This window comes from Cetorhinus maximus, chromosome 1 (assembly GCF_964194155.1).
Source record: "Cetorhinus maximus chromosome 1, sCetMax3.hap1.1, whole genome shotgun sequence".
NCBI classification, from domain to species: Eukaryota; Metazoa; Chordata; class Chondrichthyes; order Lamniformes; family Cetorhinidae; genus Cetorhinus; species Cetorhinus maximus.
Window position 1 is genome coordinate 1,508,805 of NC_135879.1, and position 20,760 is coordinate 1,529,564.

The window sequence follows — 20,760 nt, forward strand, 5'->3', positions numbered from 1 at the left end:
ATGATCATGGCTGATCCTCTCTCCCCATACCCCTTGACGCCTTTAGAGTCTAGAAATCTATTTCCTTCTTAAATATATTCAGTGACTTGGCCTCCACAGGTTCACCACCCTCTGAAGAAGTTTCTCCTCATCTCAGTCCTGAGACAGTGACCCCTTGTTCTAGATCTCCCTGCATCCAGTCTGTCCAGCCCTGTCAGAATTTTATATGTTTCAATGAGATCTCTTTTAAACTCCAGTGAATACAGGCCAAGTCAGCCCAATCTCTCCTCATATGACAATCCTGCCATCCCAGGAATCAGTCTGGTGAACCTTTGCTGCATTCCCTCTATGGCAAGTATATCCTTACTTCGGTAAGGAGACCAAAACTGCGCACAATACTCCAGGGTGCTCTCACCAAGGCCCTGTATAGCTGCAGTAAAACATCACCAAGGCCCTGTATAGCTGCAGTAAAACATCCTTTCTCCTGTATTCAAATCCTCTTGCAATGAAGACCAACATACCATTTGCTTTCTTAACTGTTTGCTGCACCTGCATGCTTGCTTTCAGTGAGTGTACAAGGACACCCAGGTCCCTTTGTACACCATCATTTCCCAATCTATCACCATTTAAATAATACTTTGCCATTCTGTTTTTCCTACCAAAGTGGATAACTTCACACTTATCCACGTTATACTGCATCTGCCATGTATTTGCCCACTCACTCAACTTGTCTAAATCACCTTGAAGCCTCTTAACATCCTCCTCAACACACTCTCACCTAGTTTTGTGTCATCAGTAAACTTGGAAGTATTACATTTGGTTCCCTCATTCAAATCATTGATATATATCCTGAATAGTTGGGGCCCCAGCACTGATGCCTGAGGTACCCCAAGAATCACCACCTGCCATTCTCTAAATGACCCATTTATTCCTACTCTCTGTTTCCTGTCTGCTAACCAATCCTCAATCCGTGCCAGTATATTACCCCCAATCCCATGTGCTTTAATTTTACACACTAACTTCTTATGTGGGACTTTCTCAAAAGCTTTCTGAAAATCCAAATACACTACATTCACTGGTTCTTTCTAATCTATTCTGCTAGTTACGACCTCAAAAATCTCCAGTAGGTTCGTCAAACGTGATTTAGAAGCTAACACTCTTCTTCATTCTGTTTTCCCCATGAAAGAACAGTCAAAGTCAATAAATAGAGTTGGTAGAATGTGATTAAAATCTATATTAATATAAAGAGATGGACTACACAATTGAATATTTGTTAAAGCTGTTAATCTAAAATTTTCAATTATCACAATTTCCTTATTTCCCCAAAATAAAAATGCTATTGCTATTTTAATTCCTACACACATGAAATTTTGCAGTGGTGATATGAAGATGAAAAGTGTTAGGCACAAGGAACTAATCACTAAGAAATTATTAAGAGATGGAAGATTCTGTAGAACACTTAGATTCGATGTTAGACAATATAATACTTCATCTATGGGTTAATGCCCATTTACTTAGCAAGGGAAACACCTTTATAAAGGATGTCGGCCATACACAAGGGGATTTTGCAAAGTAAAAATATAAACAGAGAATCGATAACCAGCTTGATACAGAAACAGAATTTTAACAAAATGATAACTGTAAAAATAGCACTGAGACACATCCACCCTGAAAAATTAGAAATCCTTTCTCTCGGCTTAGTGCAATGTCCCTTGTGAAAAGAGTTTCAACCCAAACCTCAAAGACCTCTTCATTTAAAAAGATCATGGTGGATGACAGGTGAGACCATTGGAAATGGTGCGAGAAGGAGCACTTCTATATGGCTACAATTTAAGGGGTAAAGGTTTACACTCCATCAATGCCTGTGATTATACATCTCTACATTAGAACCAGTGACCAAAAGCTTAGTTAAAGAGGTAGGATTATAAGAAGCATCTTGAAGGAGTAGATAGGTGAAGAGGTTTATGAGGGGGATGGGGAATTCATTAGGGCGTAGGCAACTGAGGGCACAGCAGTCAGTGGTGGAGCAGTGAAAATTAGGAATGCTCAGGAGGCCAAAACTGGAGGAGTGGAGAGATCCCGGAGCATTAGAGGAAGTTACAGAGATAGGAATGGAATGAACTTTGCAATGTATGGACGATAATAATTGGCTTTAGGACATAGTTGTCATTTATGGTGCATCTGGTGGATCATTAGTGGATAAGTGTTTTGTTGTATAAAGGATAATTTGGAAGTGTGGAAAAGCTAATAGTAAAAACTCAATGGCAACTGGATTGATGGTAAAATGTTAAAGACTAGAATGAGCTGAAGATGCTGAACACTTTTCATCTTAATGTCATCATTGCAGAATCGCTAATATTTTAAGAATAATTTTGTGTGCGTAGCAATAAATTGTTACATTTGGGGAAATAATTGTTATAATCGAGTGTTAGATTGGCAACATTAACAAATATTTCTGTAACCCCAAAGCCTAAGTAATAGAAATCATTTGCTCTTACTGTTGTGCTGTTCAATGGGTGTTGGTGAGTTGTGTACATCATCTGGTTGTGTGTTTGCTGAGTTAGCCATTGCTTTGTGAAGCACGGCAATTGCTTTACTGTAGCCCATAGACTTCAGTGTTTCCAGAATCTCCGTGACAGTGCCACCAGATACCTTCAATAAACCAGAATAGAAAGGGTTAGTACAGTACAAAGGAGAAATCAAAACTGAAAGAGCAACTTAGAGTCATGGATATTCTAAGCAGCACTGCAAGTCATGTTGGTGTAAAGCGATTTCAGCTTTGCTCTGCTGATGAGGGTGGTATAAATCTGCATTCAGCACCCCACCCAAATCCCGATCAAAACACTGGGGGAAGCCTTCACTTTCGGCAGTGCTGGAAAACTGGGGCCAGCACAATGGCTGCTGTTATACACCCCTTCCCCAACCATGTCAACAGGTAGCCAGTCCATTATTGAAAGCAGTGAATCTGGGTGTCTTTCTATGAATGGGGCGAGGAAGGGGAGGAGGACCTAGCGTAACCATTCAGTGTCAAACCAAAACTAAGTGCTGGATATCCAGCTCTTTTATAAAATGACATTTGTATAAGAGAGGACATATTCAGCTCACCTCATAGTTATCTAGCAGAGTTTTTGCTGGTGAATGGCTAAGTTTAAAGGCGTTGATAAGAATCCCAAGACCCAATTTCTGTGCGAGAGTCATCCAGTTCAGACTGGGTTCAGGCACCTCCAACAGTTTACACAGCTCCAGCCTTGCTTCTACACCCAGTTGTCCTAAATCACCTAGTAAACAAACAGATCATCTCTCAGCATAGAATCAACATTACACTGCCTGGTAGAGTATTCCAGAAAGATGATTAAATATTTCTACTTTATCTGGGTTTCTCAAGCTCCAGTGGAACACAACAGTGCCTCACATGGAGGGAAAGAATTGGTAGTTTCAGCTATAAACCGTACACAAGTGTTTCTCACAGTACATCCCTTTTCATTTAGGATCAATTATCATGTTGCCATTTTCTGGATCCTATCTAATGCAGGCTGACCATGTTATAGTGTGGTGGTCAGGATTGAATATAGTGTGATCCAACCAGTAAAGCTTCATTAGACATACACTCCACCGTTCTAGCTATATAATTGGCTGGCACATTTCCTACATGATAACAGTGACTACACTTCAAAAGTACTTCATTGACTGTGAAATACTTTGGGACATCCTGAGCGTGTGAAAGGCGCTATAGAAATGCAAGTTCTTTCTTTATATATTCTAATATTCTATTTATTATTAATTGCTTCTTTACTGGGAATATGGAAAGTGACTTGGAAGTCACTTGTCACTTTCTAAGTCTCGCTTTTCTATTTCTGTTCCCGCTATGAATATTTACATTATTTTTTCACCCATTGCATTTCTCAGTGTAACATTTCATTTGGCATTTTCCTGCTCAGTTTCATAATTGATCTAAATCCTTCTGAAAATCTTTTAACAGCATCGCTGGTCCCTATTAAAGCTTATTTAATTACATATAAAATAGAAGTGTCAGATATTAAATAATCTCTCAATATCACATTTAGCATAATAATCAAATTCTGAACAGGAGGCAGCAGATTATAGAATTCAGTAGCTGTGAAGTCGAAGGACTGAGATTCATCACATCACCATTCACATCACCACATGCACCTTGTGGAACAGAATAGTTTTGGAAATGGTTAATTTGCAGGGGTCATAAAGATTAATGACTTGCTTCACTGAAGGAGTAACTAGTTATTACCTTGTGGAAAAGGAGCAACAGATGCTGGTTTTGGTTGGTAGGGTTTACCATTTAGGATATCATATACCTGAAAAAGAAATGACAATTGATAAGTCAAATTGCTCACAATTAATGAGACAGCAGAACAATTTAATATCTAGAACTAGAAAACAAGTAGTAAGAGCATGGGATAGGCCATTCGTCCGTTCAAGCCTTTTTGTCGCCTTTCTAAAATTTGAATGCACTTCCTTTTAAAAATTGTGATTATTTCTGTTTTCACTGCTGTTTCTCGTAGGCTATCCCATGTCAAAACAAGCAAACTATAAAACATTTCCTCATGACCTCTTCCTTCATTCTTCTTAGTGGTAGTAAATTTATGACATTGTTGCTCTCGGATCAGTGGAAATTATTTTTCAATTTAATAACATCGTGGCTGAACCTTCTACTTCAGCTTCCCAGCTGATCCCCATATCCCTCCACTCTCTTAGTACCTAAAAATCTATCAATCTCTGCCTTGAATATACTCATTGATGGAGCATCCACAGCTCTTTGGGGTAAAGAATTCCAGAGATTCACAACCCTCTGAATAAAGAAATTCTCATCTCAACCCCTGATCTTGAGACTGTGACCCCTACATCTTTCAGTCAGATCACTTCTTATTTTGATAAACTTTCAGACTTTAGGTCTGGTCTACTCAATATCTCCTCATAGGACAATTCCCTCATCCCAATCTAGTGAAATAAAAACATAAAATGCTGGAAAAACTCAGCAGGTCCGGCAGCATCCGTGGAGAGAGAAACAGTTAACATTTCGAGTCCATATGACTTCTTCAGAACTTTTGCTGCACTCTCTCTAAAGTATATATTCCCATAGGTAAGGAAATCAAAAGTGTACACAGAACTCTAGGTGTGGTCTCACCAAGGCCCTATACATTGCAGTAAGACACCTTCATTCTCATACACCAATTGCTTTGTTATAAAGGCTAGCAAACCATTGGTTTTCACAATTCCTTGCTTTTACCTGCGTTAGCTTCATGTGATTCAATGGCAACCATTTTTCCTACCAAAGTGGATAACCTCATACCTTGCCACATTTTATTCCATCTACCATGTCCTTTCCCACTCACTCAACCTGTTCATATATTCCTTTGCTGCCTTTTGTGTCTTCTTTGCAGCTTACTTTCCCAGCAAACTTTGTATTGTGGGCAAACTTGGATACGTTACCCTCAGTCTGCTCATCTAAGTCATTAATATAGATTGTAAATAGCTGAGGTCCCAGTACTGATCCCTGCAGCACCCTAAGTTGCGGCATGTTTATTCCTGTCCGTTAACCAATCCTCAGTCCATGCTAATATATTAACCCCATTCTCAGAAACCCTAAATTCACTAATTAAAAAATTGAAGATAATTGCTAAGTAAAGCAAGGAGATGAGGAGCATTTTTTTTGACACTGAGTTATGATCTACAATCCACTGCCTGAAAGGGTGGTGGAAGCAGATTCAATAGTAACTTTTCAAAGGGAATTGGATAAATACTTGGAAAAGAGATTTTCCAGACAATGAGGAAAGAGCAGAGGGAGTGGCACTAACTAGTTGTAAAGCGCTTTAGAGTATCCTGGGATTGTGAAAAGCACTTCCGAAATCAAAGCCTTTCTTTCCTTCAAATATTAGATTAGTGAGTCTCCCAAGCACCGCTTGGTTTCAACCTGTCATTGGCATTCTTACCTCTTCTGAGGCTGCCATGTCCAAGGGTGTGGTCCCATGAAAAATCCCTTCATCATCATCATCTTCAACAGACTCATCAGTTTTGTCATCCAAAGGTTCATGATTCTCGATCTGTGGATCTGCACCTGGGAAAATTAGATTCCAGAAAATGGCACCAGATTAGCAAGTGACCAAACCTATCGCTCTCTGACCATAATAAAGTCAATTGTGAAAATTAATTTTAAGATAGTTTTAAATTTTTCTCATTTGAAATACAAACGTATAATTTCAAATAGATCAAAGAACAGGCTGAGCAACAAGTAACTGAGTCACACAATGACAGATTACGTAGGGTTTTTGATAGAGTAAATAAGGAGAAACTGTTCCCAGTGGCAATAGTCGGTCACCAGAGGAGACAGGTTTAAGATAATCAGTTAAAGATGATGAAGGGATAAAAATCAATGCAGCGGGTTGCTGTGACCCCTTCAAAAGAGAATTTGATGAATACTTGAAAAGGAGAACACAACAGGGCAATGGGCAAAGACCAAGGGGTGTGGGGCTAATTGGATAACTCTTTCAAAGATGGGCTGAATGGTCTCCTTTAATGCTATATGATTCTATGTACTGTTTTGTGTGCGCGCAGGTGGTGTGGGTGTGAGCATACACACAGAGTGGTTGTGTTTGTATGGGAGAGTGGAGTGTGGATGTTGTGTGAGGATGTGCTCGGGCTCAGCTGTGATTTAAAACAACTCCCCAGTGCTCACAGTAACAAGCCTCTGCCCAGTGCCCCGTGCCCCAGATGCTAGAGGGTGACAGAACAGGTGGAATTATTTTCTGTTAATGATTCGATCAAATCCAAGGCTCCAGGATACATTTTCCCATGTATACTTGCTTCTTTCCCAGGCCAACAGGCTGGTGTCTTCTGTGCAAAATCTGAGACCCCCCCCCAACAGCATTATTCTGGTTAAAGCTTTTAACATCAGCCTTTGAAGGACCACAACTGTCCATTGAAGTGTCCCTTACACAGAAACACCCGACTACATACCCGCTGCCATGAGTAGGGCACAAAGTTTGGTACAGCCTCTTCCTGCTGCTATGTGAAGTGCTGTAGATCCATCAAATGTGGTGGCATCAACTTCCGCATTGCCCTGAGGATCCAAACACATCACACGGTAATATCACTGGGCAGCTTTACTACAATAATATTCCTCAACCAACATCACTGACAACGGACTATCTGCTTATTACCACATTGCTGTTTGTGGGAGTTTGCTGTGTGCAAATTGGCTGCTGTGTTTCCTACATTATAACTAACTAACTACAGTTCAAAAAGTGTTTCAGTGACTGTAAACCTCTTTGGGACATCCTGAAGTTCTGAAAGGTGTGATTTAAACACAAGTCTTTTTTGTCTCTCTCTCCGTTACAAACCCAGCACACAGGAGTATGTCTGAATTTTTGTAGCAGCTATGAGGGGTAGTCAACCTTCTCATTTTCAGCCATATTACTGGAAAGGTCTATGGCAAAAATTCCAATTTCAACAGGTTACATTGTGAGAATTAAAAATAGCATTGCCACAGGATTCTAGGGTTTCATGCTTAGCCTAAACTCACAAAGGGTTGATTCTGTGAGGCTTTGCTGCTGGTATCAGGTCACGCTCGATACAAGCGTGGGGCAGAGATAAAGAGAAGGTATCACCTCCAAATCTCAAAGAGCAGCCTCACTACAGCTCAACTCCACCACTGGGGGGAGCTGGTTTTTATTAACAATCCCAGCAGCAATGTAACAAACGGCATCAAAAATATTTAAATCATTGGAAGTCCTGCGATGAAAACCTTTCAGGCGCTGTATATGATGATAAGTACCTGCTAAACACAAAATGTTTCCAGCAAATTACCACCGCAGCATTGACCAGATCCCCCCCCAGTTCACTTACACAAGGTGCTCTGCACAAAAATGACGGTGTGAATTTGCAGTTTGCCAAAAATTCCGTGCCCTTTTAATTCAGACAAATGAGCACGTTTGAAAGGAAACTGCTTTAAATTACTCATTTTAGAATTGCATCAAGATCATTTCCAACTGTGTCAGTGGTGGCTCAGTAGGTAACTCACTCGCCTTGGAGACAGAGTCAGAAGAAGTCATACAGCCTCGAAATGTTAATCCTGTTTTTTTTTTCTCCACAGATGCTGCCAGACCTGCTGAGTTTTCCCAGCATTTTCTGTTTTTATTTCAGATTTCCAACATCTCCGGTATTTTGCCTTTATTTGGGTGCAAATACCAGGCTGACACACCCAGTACTGAGGGAGTGCCGACCATCAATGGGGCCAGTACTGGGGGAGTGCTGCACCGTCAGGGGGTCAGTACTGAGGGAGTGCTGCACTGTCAGAGGGTCAGTACTGAGGGAGTGCCGCATCGTCAGGGGGTCAGTACTGAGAGAGTGCCGCACTGTCGGAGGGTCAGTACTGAGGGAGTGCTGCACTGTTGGAGGGTCAGTACTGAGGGAGTGCTGCACTGTCGGAGGGTCAGTACTGAGGGAGCGCTGCACTGTCAGAGGGTCAGTACTGAGGGAGTGCCGCATCGTCAGGGGGTCAGTACTGAGAGAGTGCCGCACTGTCGGAGGGTCAGTACTGAGGGAGTGCTGCACTGTTGGAGGGTCAGTACTGAGGGAGTGCTGCACTGTCGGAGGGTCAGTACTGAGGGAGCGCTGCACTGTCAGAGGGTCAGTACTGAGAGAGTGCCGCACTGTCGGAGGGTCAGTACTGAGGGAGCGCCGCACTGTCAGAAGTGCCATCTTTCAGATGAGATGTTAAATCGAGGATCCTTCTACCATCTCAGGTTAATGTAACCCATGATCACTACTGTAGGAAGAGATGGGGAGGGAGGGGGTTTCTCCCTGTCTTGGGGCTGATATTTATCCCTCAACCAACGTTAAAGCAGATTATCTGGGTCATTATCTCATTGCTATTTGTGGGAGCTTGCTGTCCACAACTGACTGCTGAGTTTCCAAAGTAAGAACAGTAACTACATTCCAAAAGTGCCTCATTGGTTGTAATGCACTTTGAGATGTCCTGAGATTGTGAAAGGTGTTAGATAAATGCAAGTTCTTTCTTTGACCGCACCAAACTCACCTCCAAGAGAAGGCTACCAGCCAAAGAGATGTTTTGCTGCTCGACTGCAAGGTGGAGTGCAGTTCGACCCGAGCGCTGCTCTGGAGCATCCACCTCAGCTCCCGCTACAAGCAGCTGCCTCAAGGAGGAGAGACTGTTTGCTAACACAGCCAGGTGAATAGCATTGAAACCTGAAAGTAAGACGGCACAGGATTACTGCTTATCTCACCAAGTGTTGATTTATTTGCCAAACTAATAATTCTTTTTCAACACAAAAACAAAAATACCTAAAAAAACTCAGCAGATCTGACAGCATCTGCGGAGAGGAATACAGTTAATGTTTCAAGTCCGTATGACTCTTCAACTCTTCTGTTGAAGAGTCATACGGACTCGAAACGTTAACTGTGTTCCTCTCCGCAGATGCTGTCAGACCTGCTGAGTTTTTCCAGGTATTTTTGTTTTGGATTTCCAGCATCTGCAGTTTTTTGCTTTTATCTTAACATAATCAAGTGAATGATCCATTATCTGAGCAGTGATTAATCTGGCACCACATTGGGGGAATGGGAAACCTGCTGTCAAGGAATTCAGACAGTGCGCTACTCCCTCTCTCAACACAAATCCTCCAACAGTGCAGCGCTCCCTCCCACAGCACAAATCCTCCAACAGTGCAGCGCTCCCTCCCACAGCACAAATCCTCCAACAGTGCAGCGCTCCCTCCCACAGCACAAATCCTCCAACAGTGCAGCGCTCCCTCCCACAGCACAAATCCTCCAACAGTGCAGCACTCCCTCCCACAGCACAAATCCTCCAACAGTGCAGCGCTCCCTCCCACAGCACAAATCCTCCAACAGTGCAGCACTCCCTCCCACAGCACAAATCCTCCAACAGTGCAGCGCTCCCTCTCTCAACACAAATCCTCCAACAGTGCAGCGCTCCCTCCCACAGCACAAATCCTCCAACAGTGCAGCGCTCCCTCCCACAGCACAAATCCTCCAACAGTGCAGCGCTCCCTCCCACAGCACAAATCCTCCAACAGTGCAGCGCTCCCTCTCTCAACACAAATCCTCCAACAGTACAGCGCTCCCTCCCACAGCACAAATCCTCCAACAGTGCAGCGCTCCCTCCCACAGCACAAATCCTCCAACAGTGCAGCGCTCCCTCCCACAGCACAAATCCTCCAACAGTGCAGCGCTCCCTCCCACAGCACAAATCCTCCAACAGTGCAGCGCTCCCTCCCACAGCACAAATCCTCCAACAGTGCAGCACTCCCTCCCACAGCACAAATCCTCCAACAGTGCAGCGCTCCCTCTCTCAACACAAATCCTCCAACAGTGCAGCACTCCCTCCCACAGCACAAATCCTCCAACAGTGCAGCGCTCCCTCTCTCAACACAAATCCTCCAACAGTGCAGCGCTCCCTCCCACAGCACAAATCCTCCAACAGTGCAGCGCTCCCTCCCACAGCACAAATCCTCCAACAGTGCAGCACTCCCTCCCACAGCACAAATCCTCCCAACAGTGCAGCGCTCCCTCCCACAGCACAAATCCTCCAACAGTGCAGCACTCCCTCCCACAGCACAAATCCTCCCAACAGTGCAGCACTCCCTCCCACAGCACAAATCCTCCCAACAGTGCAGCGCTCCCTCCCTCACCAGCCGCACCATTCAAAATGCTCAGTCAATTATATCAAAAGCATGAGAACCAATTATTCTATTGCACTGATTAAAGCGAGTTTAAGAGCTCACTTTAATTTGGGCAGACTGACCAAAATTATGAGAGAAAATCTTTCCCCTTTCAGCAAGATTGTGTCAACAGTCCATCAGCTTAACTGAAGCTGAGTAAATCATTGCTGTTTGTTTTCTAGTTCATTGTGCCTGGATGTAGAGTCAGCCGCATCCTAGCTAATTCATTCTCTTGGTGCTGAGGGAGGGAGTGACGCACTGTCGGAGGGTCGGTGCTGAGGGAGGGAGTGCCGCACTGTCGGAGGGTCGGTGCTGAGGGAGGGAGTGTCGCACTGTCGGAGGGTCGGTGCTGAGGGAGGGAGTGTCGCACAGTCGGAGGGTCGGTGCTGAGGGAGGGAGTGCCGCCCTGTCGGAGGGTCGGTGCTGAGGGAGGGAGTGCCGCACTGTCGGAGGGTCGGTGCTGAGGGAGGGAGTGCCGCACTGTCGGAGGGTCGGTGCTGAGGGAGGGAGTGCCGCACTGTCGGAGGGTCGGTGCTGAGGGAGGGAGTGCCGCACTGTCGGAGGGTCGGTGCTGAGGGAGAGAGTGTCGCACTGTTGGAGGGTCGGTGCTGAGGGAGGGAGTGTCGCACTGTCGGAGGTTCGGTGCTGAGGGAGGGAGTGTCGCACTGTCGGAGGGTCGGTGCTGAGGGAGGGAGTGTCGCACTGTCGAAGGGTTGGTGCTGAGGGAGAGGGATGGGGCCTCACTATCGGAGGGTCAGTGCTGAGGGAGGGAGTGTCGCACTGTCGGAGGATTGGTGCTGAGGGAGAGGGGAAGCCATATCGGAGGGTCAATGCTGAGGGAGGGAGTGTCGCACTGTCGGAGGATTGGTGCTGAGGGAGAGGGGAAGCCATATCGGAGGGTCAATGCTGAGGGAGGGAGCGTTGCACTGTTGGAAATATAGTAATGATGGAGTGCTATGCTGTTGAAGGGACCATTTTTCAGATGAAACAAAGCCCAAGGATCTTGTTCCCATGAACATGAAAGATCCAATAGCTCCTATTCAAGGAAATGCTGGACATTTGTCAGGTGTCAGCGAGAATATTCCTTCTTATTATGGTACAGGAATGTGTCTCAATTTTAGCAGCTATTCTTCAATCTATGACTCCTCAAATTCTCAAAATCAGAAGATTATTCAGTTGCAATTTCTTACTGTTTAACGTTAAAAGAATCAGAATATTCCGGCACAAAAACAGGTCATTTGACCTATCAAGTCTGTCCTGGTGCATTTTCCACATGAGCCACTGTAGTATAACAGTCTGGCAAATGTTGGGTTAACTTGGAACTGCGTACAGTACCGCCCACACAGTCATGTAAGAGAATACTGACCCGCACCTTGGGGTCAGTCTAGTGTTGGACAGAGCTGTATGCACAAGCATGGACACAGCTTCTAGCCCATACCTTTTACTGTATATATGTACAGAGTTCTTGTGGTTGATAAATACATACAGTTAACCTACTTAAGACTACGAGGACTTCTTTAAGACCTACAGAACGGTATCCAACACCCTAAAACAGCCACCTAGTCTATCCTCACTCTTTGGCTATTAGCTTACATCCTTTAAACATTCAGGCCATTGTCTGTTGTGTCCAAAGAGCAACAATGCCTCTGATTTGGCATCATCAGCAATTGGTGTAGGAGATGGGAGAACGTTACACTGACTCAATAAGGTTTGCTTTTCTGAGCTTGGGGCTGAGATACGGTGGTTAGAGAGATTAATTCCACTGCTTCAATACAAAACCAAAACCTCATAATTCTGCAAAAGGAACTGTGCATCAGAATTAACACACACAAGACCATCATTCTCAGTGGTGTAAAATGTAAAAATAAGCATGACCATAAAAGTCAAAACTTTTGAAGGAATTCTGCTAATTCTAATAAAACCTTCATGAGGAATAGGGATCCCAAATAATCGTCCTTTTCAGTGTAAACTTTTATTTATCCACTATTCGCTGATGAGATTCAACAAATCTGCACTGCGCAAATCAGAGTGGCCTATCTCAACACCCAGCTCTAGGGCTGACTCTCAATCCTTGATCTACACACCTGCATTATTCGGCAGATGGAGGAGGTCCAGGACAGCCTTGTTCCTTTTGCTTAGCAGGACACTGAGCATCTTCACGTCTCCCTGTTCCGCAGCCAGGTGTAGAACGGAGTTACTGTGGCAATCCAGGAGACCCACATCAGCTCCAGCCTGGAGTAGTAATTCCACCACCTCTACTTGCCTTGTGATAACTGCCAGATGCAATGGAGTCTGAAAAAAAATGTACCTGTATATGTGCACAGTTCAGATAGACCCATTACTCAATATTAGAATAAATAAAGAGTTATGGTAAGAACAGTTTCTTTGGATTGGAGCAGGGATGGAAATCGTGCACCCCAGTGGTCAACTTATATTTTCTTGCATACAAGGTATCCTATTAAAATTGAAGTCAATGGGAATCAGGGTGAAAAATCCCCACTTTCCAAAATTCCTTAGATTTGGGTATGGTCCCATCAGATTGGAAATTGGCAAATGTTACATGGCTTTTCAAGGAAGGAGGGAGAGAGAAATCAATGAACTATAGGCCAGTTATCCTAACATCAGTCATTGGTAAAATGCTGCAATCTATCATTAAGGAAATCTTAAGGCACTTAGAAAAGCATAGTATGATTAGAACAAGGCGACACGGTTTTACTAAAGGGAAATCCTGTTTCACAAACTTATTAGTGTTTCTTAAGGATGTACCTAGTAGGGTAGATAAAAGGGAACCAGTAGATGTAGTATACCTGGATTTCCAAAAGGCATTCGATAAGGTGCCACGCGGAAGGCTAATGGGCAAGATAAGGGCTCATGGAGTCAGGGGTAATATATTAGCATGGATCGAGAATTGGTTTACAGACAGGAAACAAAGAGTGGGTATAAATGGAGCATTTTCAAGTTGGCAGGCAGTGAATAGTGCTGGGGCCTCAGCTATTTAAAATCTATATTAATGACTTAGATGAAGAGACAGAGAGTAATGTATCTAAGTTTGCTGATGATACCAAGCTAGGTGGGAAGGTAAGCTGTGGGGAGGACACAGAGGCTGCAAAGAGATAAAGGCAGGTTAAGTGAATGGGCAACAAGATGGCAGATGGAGTATAATGCAGGGAAGTGTGAAGTTATTCAAAACGAAAACAAAAATTGCTGGGAAAACTCGAGGGGTGAAGGGAAAATTTGTTTGGTGGTGGCATAATGCTGGAGTCACCCCCCCCCCCCCCCCCCCACCGTTGGCATTCCGTGGGGACCGTTCCCTCCGGGACACCCTGGTCCACTCCTCCATCACCCCCTACACCTCAACACCCTCCCACGTTACCTTCCTATGCAATCGCAGAAGGTGCAACACCTGCCCCTTTACTTCCCCCCTCCTCACCGCCCAAACATTCCTGCACTTCCCTCAATTTAGTCTACTGCATTCGCTGCTCCCAATGCGGTCTCCTCTACATTGGAGAGACCAAATGCAGACTGGGTGACCGCTTTGCGGAACACTTTCGGTCTGACCACAAGCATGACCTAGACCTCCCTGTCGCTTGCCATTTCAACACTCCACCCTGCTCTCATGCCCATTCTTGGCCTGCTGCAATGTTCCAGTGAAGCTCAACACAAACTGGAGGAACAGCACCTCATTTTCCGACTAGGCACTTTACAGCCTTCCGGACTTAACATCGAGTTCAACAACTTCAGACCATGAACTCTCTCCTCCATCCTCACCCCTTTTTGATTCCCTTTTCTCAAATATTTATTTTAAAATTTTTATTTATATATATTTTTTTCCACCTGTTTCTATTATTATTTAAAAAATTTATTTCCATTCATTGTTTTATCCCTACCTTTTAGCCTATTTCGATCTTTTTTCCCACACCGTCCCCTCCCCCCCCACCCCCACTAGGGCCACCTGTCACTTGCTCATCCTGCTTTCTACTCTTAATGTCACCATTAGCACCTCCTTTAGCCAGTATCACCACCATCAACACCCTTCAACCTTTTGTTTATGACATCTTTCACAATCTCTTTTGCCTCCACCTACCACTGACCTTCTATCCAGCTTCTCCTGTCCCACCCCCCCTTAAACAGTATATATTTCACCACATTTCTACTTCTCTTTAGTTCTGAAGAGTCATACGGACTCGAAACATTAACTCTGTCTTTATCTCCACAGATGCTGTCAGACCTGCTGAGTTTTTCCAGCTATTTTTGTTTTTGTTTCAGATTTCCAGCATCCGCAGTATTTTGCTTTTATCTTTGTGAAGTTATTCACTTTGGTTGTAAGAATAGAAAAGCAGAATATTCTTACAAGTTGATGTACAAAGAGACTTGGGTGTGCTGGTACAATGAATACAGCTGCAGCAAGCAATTAGGAAGGCAAATGGCATGTTGGCCTTTATTACAAGGGAATTGGAGTACAAGAATAAAGAAGTCTTGCTACAGTTGTTTTAGTGAGACCACATCTGGAATACTGTGTGTAGTTTTGGTCTTCACATTTAAGAAAGGATATACTCGCATTGGAGGTGGTACAGCTGGAGTTTCACTAGACTGGTTCCTGGGATGAGGGGGGTTGTCCTATGATGAGAGGCTGAGTAAATTGGTCCTTTATTCTCTGGAGTTTAGAAGAACGAGAGGTGATGTCACTGAAACTTACAAAATTCTGAAGGGGTTTGACAGGGTGGACGCTGAGAGATTGTTTCCACTGGTCAGAGAATCTAAAACACAGGGGCACAGTCTCAGGATAAGGAGCCGATCACTTAGGACTGAGATGAGGAGAAATCATTTTACTCAAAGGGTTCTGAATCTTTGGAATTCTCTACCCTAGAGGGATCAAAGGAAGAGGTGTATGAAGTTGCCAAAAAAAATGGTAAGCATGAGAATTGGGAGCATTTTAGAAATCTGCAAAGGAGGACTAAGAAAAATATTAAGAAAGGTAAAATAGAATATGAGAGTAAACTAACTAGAAATAGAAAAACTGACTGTAAAAGCTTCTATAGGTAAATAAAAAGATTAGCAAAGACAAATGTGGGTCCATTACAAGCGGAGACAGGAGAATTTATAATAGGGGATAAAGATATGGCGGAGAAACTAAACAAATACTTCATGTCTGTCTTCATGGAGCAAAATACTAAAAACCTCCCAGAAATAATGGGGAATCAAGGGACTAGTGTAAATGAGGAACTGCAAGATATTAATATTAGTAAAAGAAAAAAGTATTGGAGAAATTAATGGGACTGAAAGTAGACAAATCCCCTGGACCTGATCTACATCCCAGAGTGTTGAAAGAGGTGGCTGTAGGGACAGTAGATGCATTAGTGATCATCTTTCAAAATTCTATAAACTCTGGAATGGTTCCTGCAGATTGGAAGGTGGCAAATGTAACCCCGCTATTTAAGAAAGGACGGAGGGAGAAAACAGGGAACTACAGACCTGTTAGTCTGACATCAGTAGTAGGGAAAATGCTGGAATCTATTATAATGAATGTGATAACAGGACACTTAGAAAATAAAGGTAGGATTGGGCAGAGTCAACATGGATTTATGAAAGGGAAATCTGGAGTTTTATTGAGGATGTAACCAGCGGAACAGATAAGGGGAAACTAATGGATGTGGTATATTTGGATTTTCAGAAAGCTTTTGATAAGGCCCCACACATGAGGTGTAGAGTAAACATGATGAGTATGAGAGTAAACAAAATGAAAGCACATAGGATTGGGAGGAATATACTGGCATGGATTCAGAACTAGTTAATGGACAGAAAACAGAGAGTAGGAATAAACGAGTGATGTTCAGGTTGGCAGGTTGTGACTAATGGGCTACTGCAAGGATCAGTACTTGGGCCCCAGCTATTCACAATCTATTTCAATGATTTGGATGTGGGGATTAAATCTAATATTTCCAAGTTTGCAGATGACACAAGACTAGGTGGACAAGTGAGTTGTGAGGAGGATGCAAAGATGCTTCAAGGGGATTTGGAGAGGCTAAGTGAGTGGGTAAAAATTTGGCAGATAGAATACAATGTGGAAAATTGAGAGGTTATCTACTTTGGTAGGAAAAACTGAAATACAGAGTATTTCAGAAATGGTGAGAGGCTGGGAAGTGTTGAACTTCAAAGGGACTTGGGTGTCCTTGTTTGAGTCACTGAAAGCTAACATGCAGGTACAGCAAGCAATTAAGAAGGCAAATGGTATGTTAACCTTTATTACAAGAGATTTGAGTATAGGAGTAAAGATGCCTTGTTGCGATTATATAGAGCCTTGGTGAGAATGCACCTGGAATGTTGAGTGCAGTTTTGGTCTCCTTACCTAAGGAAAGTTGTACTTGCCATAGAGGGAGTGCAGCGAAGGTTCACTCAATTCCTGGGATGGAGGGATTGTCCAATGAGTAACAATTAAATAGACAGGGCCTTTATTCTTTGGAGTTTAGAATAATGAGAAGTGATTTCATTCAAACATACAAAATTCTTACAGAGCTCGACAGGGTAGAATCAGGAAGGATGTTTCCCCTGGCTGGATGGTCTAGTCTCAGAATAAGGGGCAGGCCATTTAGGACTGAGATGAAGAGGAATTTCTTTGCTCAGAGGGTGGTGAATCTTTGAGCCTCCACAGCCCTCTGAGGCACAGAATTCCAGTCGTTGAGTATGTTCAAGACTGAGATCGATAGATTTCTACATATTAAAAACATCAAGGGATACAAGGATGGGGCAGGATAACAGGGTTGTAGTAGAAGGTCAGCCATGATCTCATTGAATGGTGGAGCGGGCTCGAAGGGCTGAATGGCTTCCTCCTGTTCCTAATTCTTATGTTCTTACGTTGTGGATGCTGCATCGTTGAATACATTCAAGGCTGGGATAGACAGATATTTGATCTCTCAAGGAATCAAGGGATATGAGGAGTGGACAGGAAAGTGGAGTTGAAACCAATGTCAGCCATGATCATATTGAATGCAGAGGAGGCTCAACAGGCCATTTGGCCTACTCCTGCTCCTTTTTCTTGTGTTCCACTGGTTGGAGTCATACCTAGCACAAAGAAAGATGGTTGTGGTTGTTGGGGGTCAATCATCTCAGTCCGACCATCTTCAGCTGCTTCATCAATGACCTTCCATCATAAGGTCAGAAGTGGGGATGTTCACTGATGATTACACAATGTTCAGCACCATTCATGACTCTTCTTTACTGAAGCAGTCCATGTCCAAACGCCACAAAGACGGGACAATATTTAGACTCAGGCTGATAAGTGGCAAGTAACATTTTCAAAATTCCAGGCATTGACCATCTCCAACAGCAGAGAATCTGATCATCTCCCCTTGACATTCAAAGGCATCATCATCATTAGGATGTGATGAAATACCCTCCACTTGCCCAGTTGAGTGTAGCTCCAACAACACTCAAGAAGCTTGACACCATCCAGGACAAAGCAGCCTGCTTGATTGGCAACCCACCCACAAACATTCACTCCCTCCACCACTGAAGCACAGTAGCAGCAGTCTGTACTATCTACAAGATGCACTGCAGCAACTCTCCAAGGCTCCTTTGACAGCACCTTCCAAACACACAACTACCACCATCTAGAAGGACAAGGGCAGCAGATAGATGGGAACACCACCACTTGCAAGTTCCCCTCCAATCCACACACCATCTTGACTTGGAAATATATCGCCGTTCCTTCACTGTCACTGGGTCAAAATCCTGGAACTCCCTCCCTAACAGCACTGTGGGTGTACACATGGACTGCAGCGGTTCAAGAAGGCAGCTCACCCCCACCTTCTCAAGGGTAATTAGACATGGACAATAAAAATGCTGGCCTAGCAAATGATGCTCAAACTCCATGAATGAATAAATAAAATAGACAATTTGTCTTGGGTACAATAAGCAATCTTGAAACTAGCTGATGACACCAAAGGAGGCTTGACGAACAGTGAGAAGGATTGTAAAAGATGTCAGGACTCAGGAAGTTATAGACAGATTTCATTGACAGTTGTTGGGATCTGGAATGGTCAACCTGAAAAGATGATTCCACAAACAAATTTTTTAAAAAGTTGGACAGGTATGTGAGGAAGAGGATCTTACAGGGTTACAGACAAAAAGCTAGGCTGTGGGACTAAACACGACTGGTCTTTCAGAGTGCCAACACAGGCATAATGGGCCAAATGGCACAAGGGTTGTTTCCCCTTGTGGGAGAATCTAGGACCAGAGGGCATAATCTCAGAGTGAGAGGTCGCCCATTTAAAACAGAGATGAGGAGGAATTTCTTCTCTCAGAGGGTAGTGAATCTGTGGAATTCTTTAATGCAGAGGGCTGTCGAGGCTGGGTCATTAAGTATATTCAAGGCTGAGATAGACAGATTTTTAATCAGTAAGGGAATTAAGGGTTATGGCGAAAAGGCGGGGAAAGTGGAGTTGAGGATTATCAGCTCGGCCATGATCTCATCGAATGGCTGAGCAGACTCGATGGGCTAAATGGCCTACTTCTGCTCCTACACATTATGGTCTCCTTTATAGGTCTCTATGATGCTATGCAATGAGGAAAACAGTCAGACTGGGGGCAGGTGTGATTATAGTGGAGCAGTGGGTCACAATCCATTTTGGGAACTCCATTGAAATATACTATAAGAATAGATGAAGCGTGAGAGCTGAAGGTTCAAATCCTGGACACAATAAGTAGAAGTGGACCAACAATTCAGAGGTCAGGAGTTCAAATCTCAACAGTGAATTCAATAAATTGAGTAACTTGTGGTTAGCACCAGGGGAAACGCCCATTAAAGCCTCTGCATTCTTTCAAAAACCCACTGGCTCACTAATTCAGGGTTTGAGTGGTCACCTTACCCAGCATGGTTAAAACTATCTGCCCCATACAATGCAACAAACACTGACACTTATCGCAAGAGCAAATAAACTCCAAAGATTCCTGAATAGGAATGTTCAGGTTAGATAAAATCATTAAAGATTCCAACTGCATTCTGGGTTTTATAAAGAGCACTAGAGTAAGGAAGCAATCAGAACTTTGTATAAAACATTGTTTTGTTAAAGGTACAGCACCTGACCACATAAAGGACTTTAAAGCTACAGAGACAGGGAGGCGATGGTGTAGTGGTATTGTCACTGGACTAGTAATCGAGAGAACCAGGGTAATGCTCTGAGGAACCAGGGTTCGAATCCCACCACCAATAAATATCTGGAATTAAAAGTCTGATGATGACCATGAAACCATTGCCGATTGTTGTAAAAACCCATCTGGTTCACTGATGTCCTTTAGGGAAGGAAATCTGCTGTCCTTACCTAGTCTGGCCTACATGTGACTCCAGACGCACAGCAAAGTGGTTGACTCTTAAATGCCCCCTGAACTGGGTAATAAATGCTGGCCTAGTCAGCGACATCCACATCCCATGAACGAATAAAAAAAAAGCTTGAAGCATGGATGATGCCAGTGATGGAAAATTATAGGTGAAACTTGTCTTTTGGAAAGTCAGAGACAATGTAGCGTGAAATATTTTAACCCAGGGAGCAGCTGAGGGAGAGACCACCGCATCTTCTAAAGAAAATTTAGATTAATATTTGGAACAGAGACTATGGGGAGAGTGCGTGGCAGTGAGATTAGTTTGGAATTGACAGGGCTATGGGGAGAGAGTGGGGCAGTGGGAGTGGTTTGGGGATTGATACAGGGCTATGGGGAGAGTGCGTGGCAGTGGGAGTGGTTTGGGGATTGATTCAGGGCTATGGGGAGATAATGGGGCAGTGGGAGTAGTTTGGGAATTGACACAGGGCTATGGGGAGAGAGCGAGGCAGTGGGAGTAGTTTGGGATTGATACAGGGCTATGGGGAGAGAGCGAGGCAGTGGGATTAGTTTGGGGATTGATACAGGGCTATGGGAAGAGTGCGTGGCAATGGGAGTAGTTTGGAATTGACAGGGCAATGGGGAGACAGCGGGGCAGTGGAAGTAGTGTGGAATTGACAGGGCAATGGGGAGAGATGGGGCAGTGGGAGTGGTTTGGGGATTGATACTGGGCTTTGGGGAG

At 43.8% G+C, this 20,760-nt stretch overlaps 1 protein-coding gene across 2 annotated transcripts in view; it reads right to left on the minus strand.

Moving 5' to 3' along the window:
- nfkb1 (nuclear factor of kappa light polypeptide gene enhancer in B-cells 1) overlaps nucleotides 1-20,760 on the minus strand; it is a 97,498-nt gene that overhangs the window by 1,043 nt on the left and 75,695 nt on the right. For both annotated transcript variants that reach the window (XM_078564647.1, XM_078564730.1), the window contains exons 17-23: nucleotides 12,791-12,998; nucleotides 9,047-9,216; nucleotides 6,967-7,069; nucleotides 5,943-6,067; nucleotides 4,241-4,307; nucleotides 3,085-3,257; nucleotides 2,478-2,631 (exon numbers count right to left, since the gene is read on the minus strand). In XM_078564647.1, the coding sequence (XP_078420773.1) occupies nucleotides 2,478-2,631; nucleotides 3,085-3,257; nucleotides 4,241-4,307; nucleotides 5,943-6,067; nucleotides 6,967-7,069; nucleotides 9,047-9,216; nucleotides 12,791-12,998 (1,000 nt within the window). The remainder of the gene's footprint in view (nucleotides 1-2,477; nucleotides 2,632-3,084; nucleotides 3,258-4,240; nucleotides 4,308-5,942; nucleotides 6,068-6,966; nucleotides 7,070-9,046; nucleotides 9,217-12,790; nucleotides 12,999-20,760) is intronic.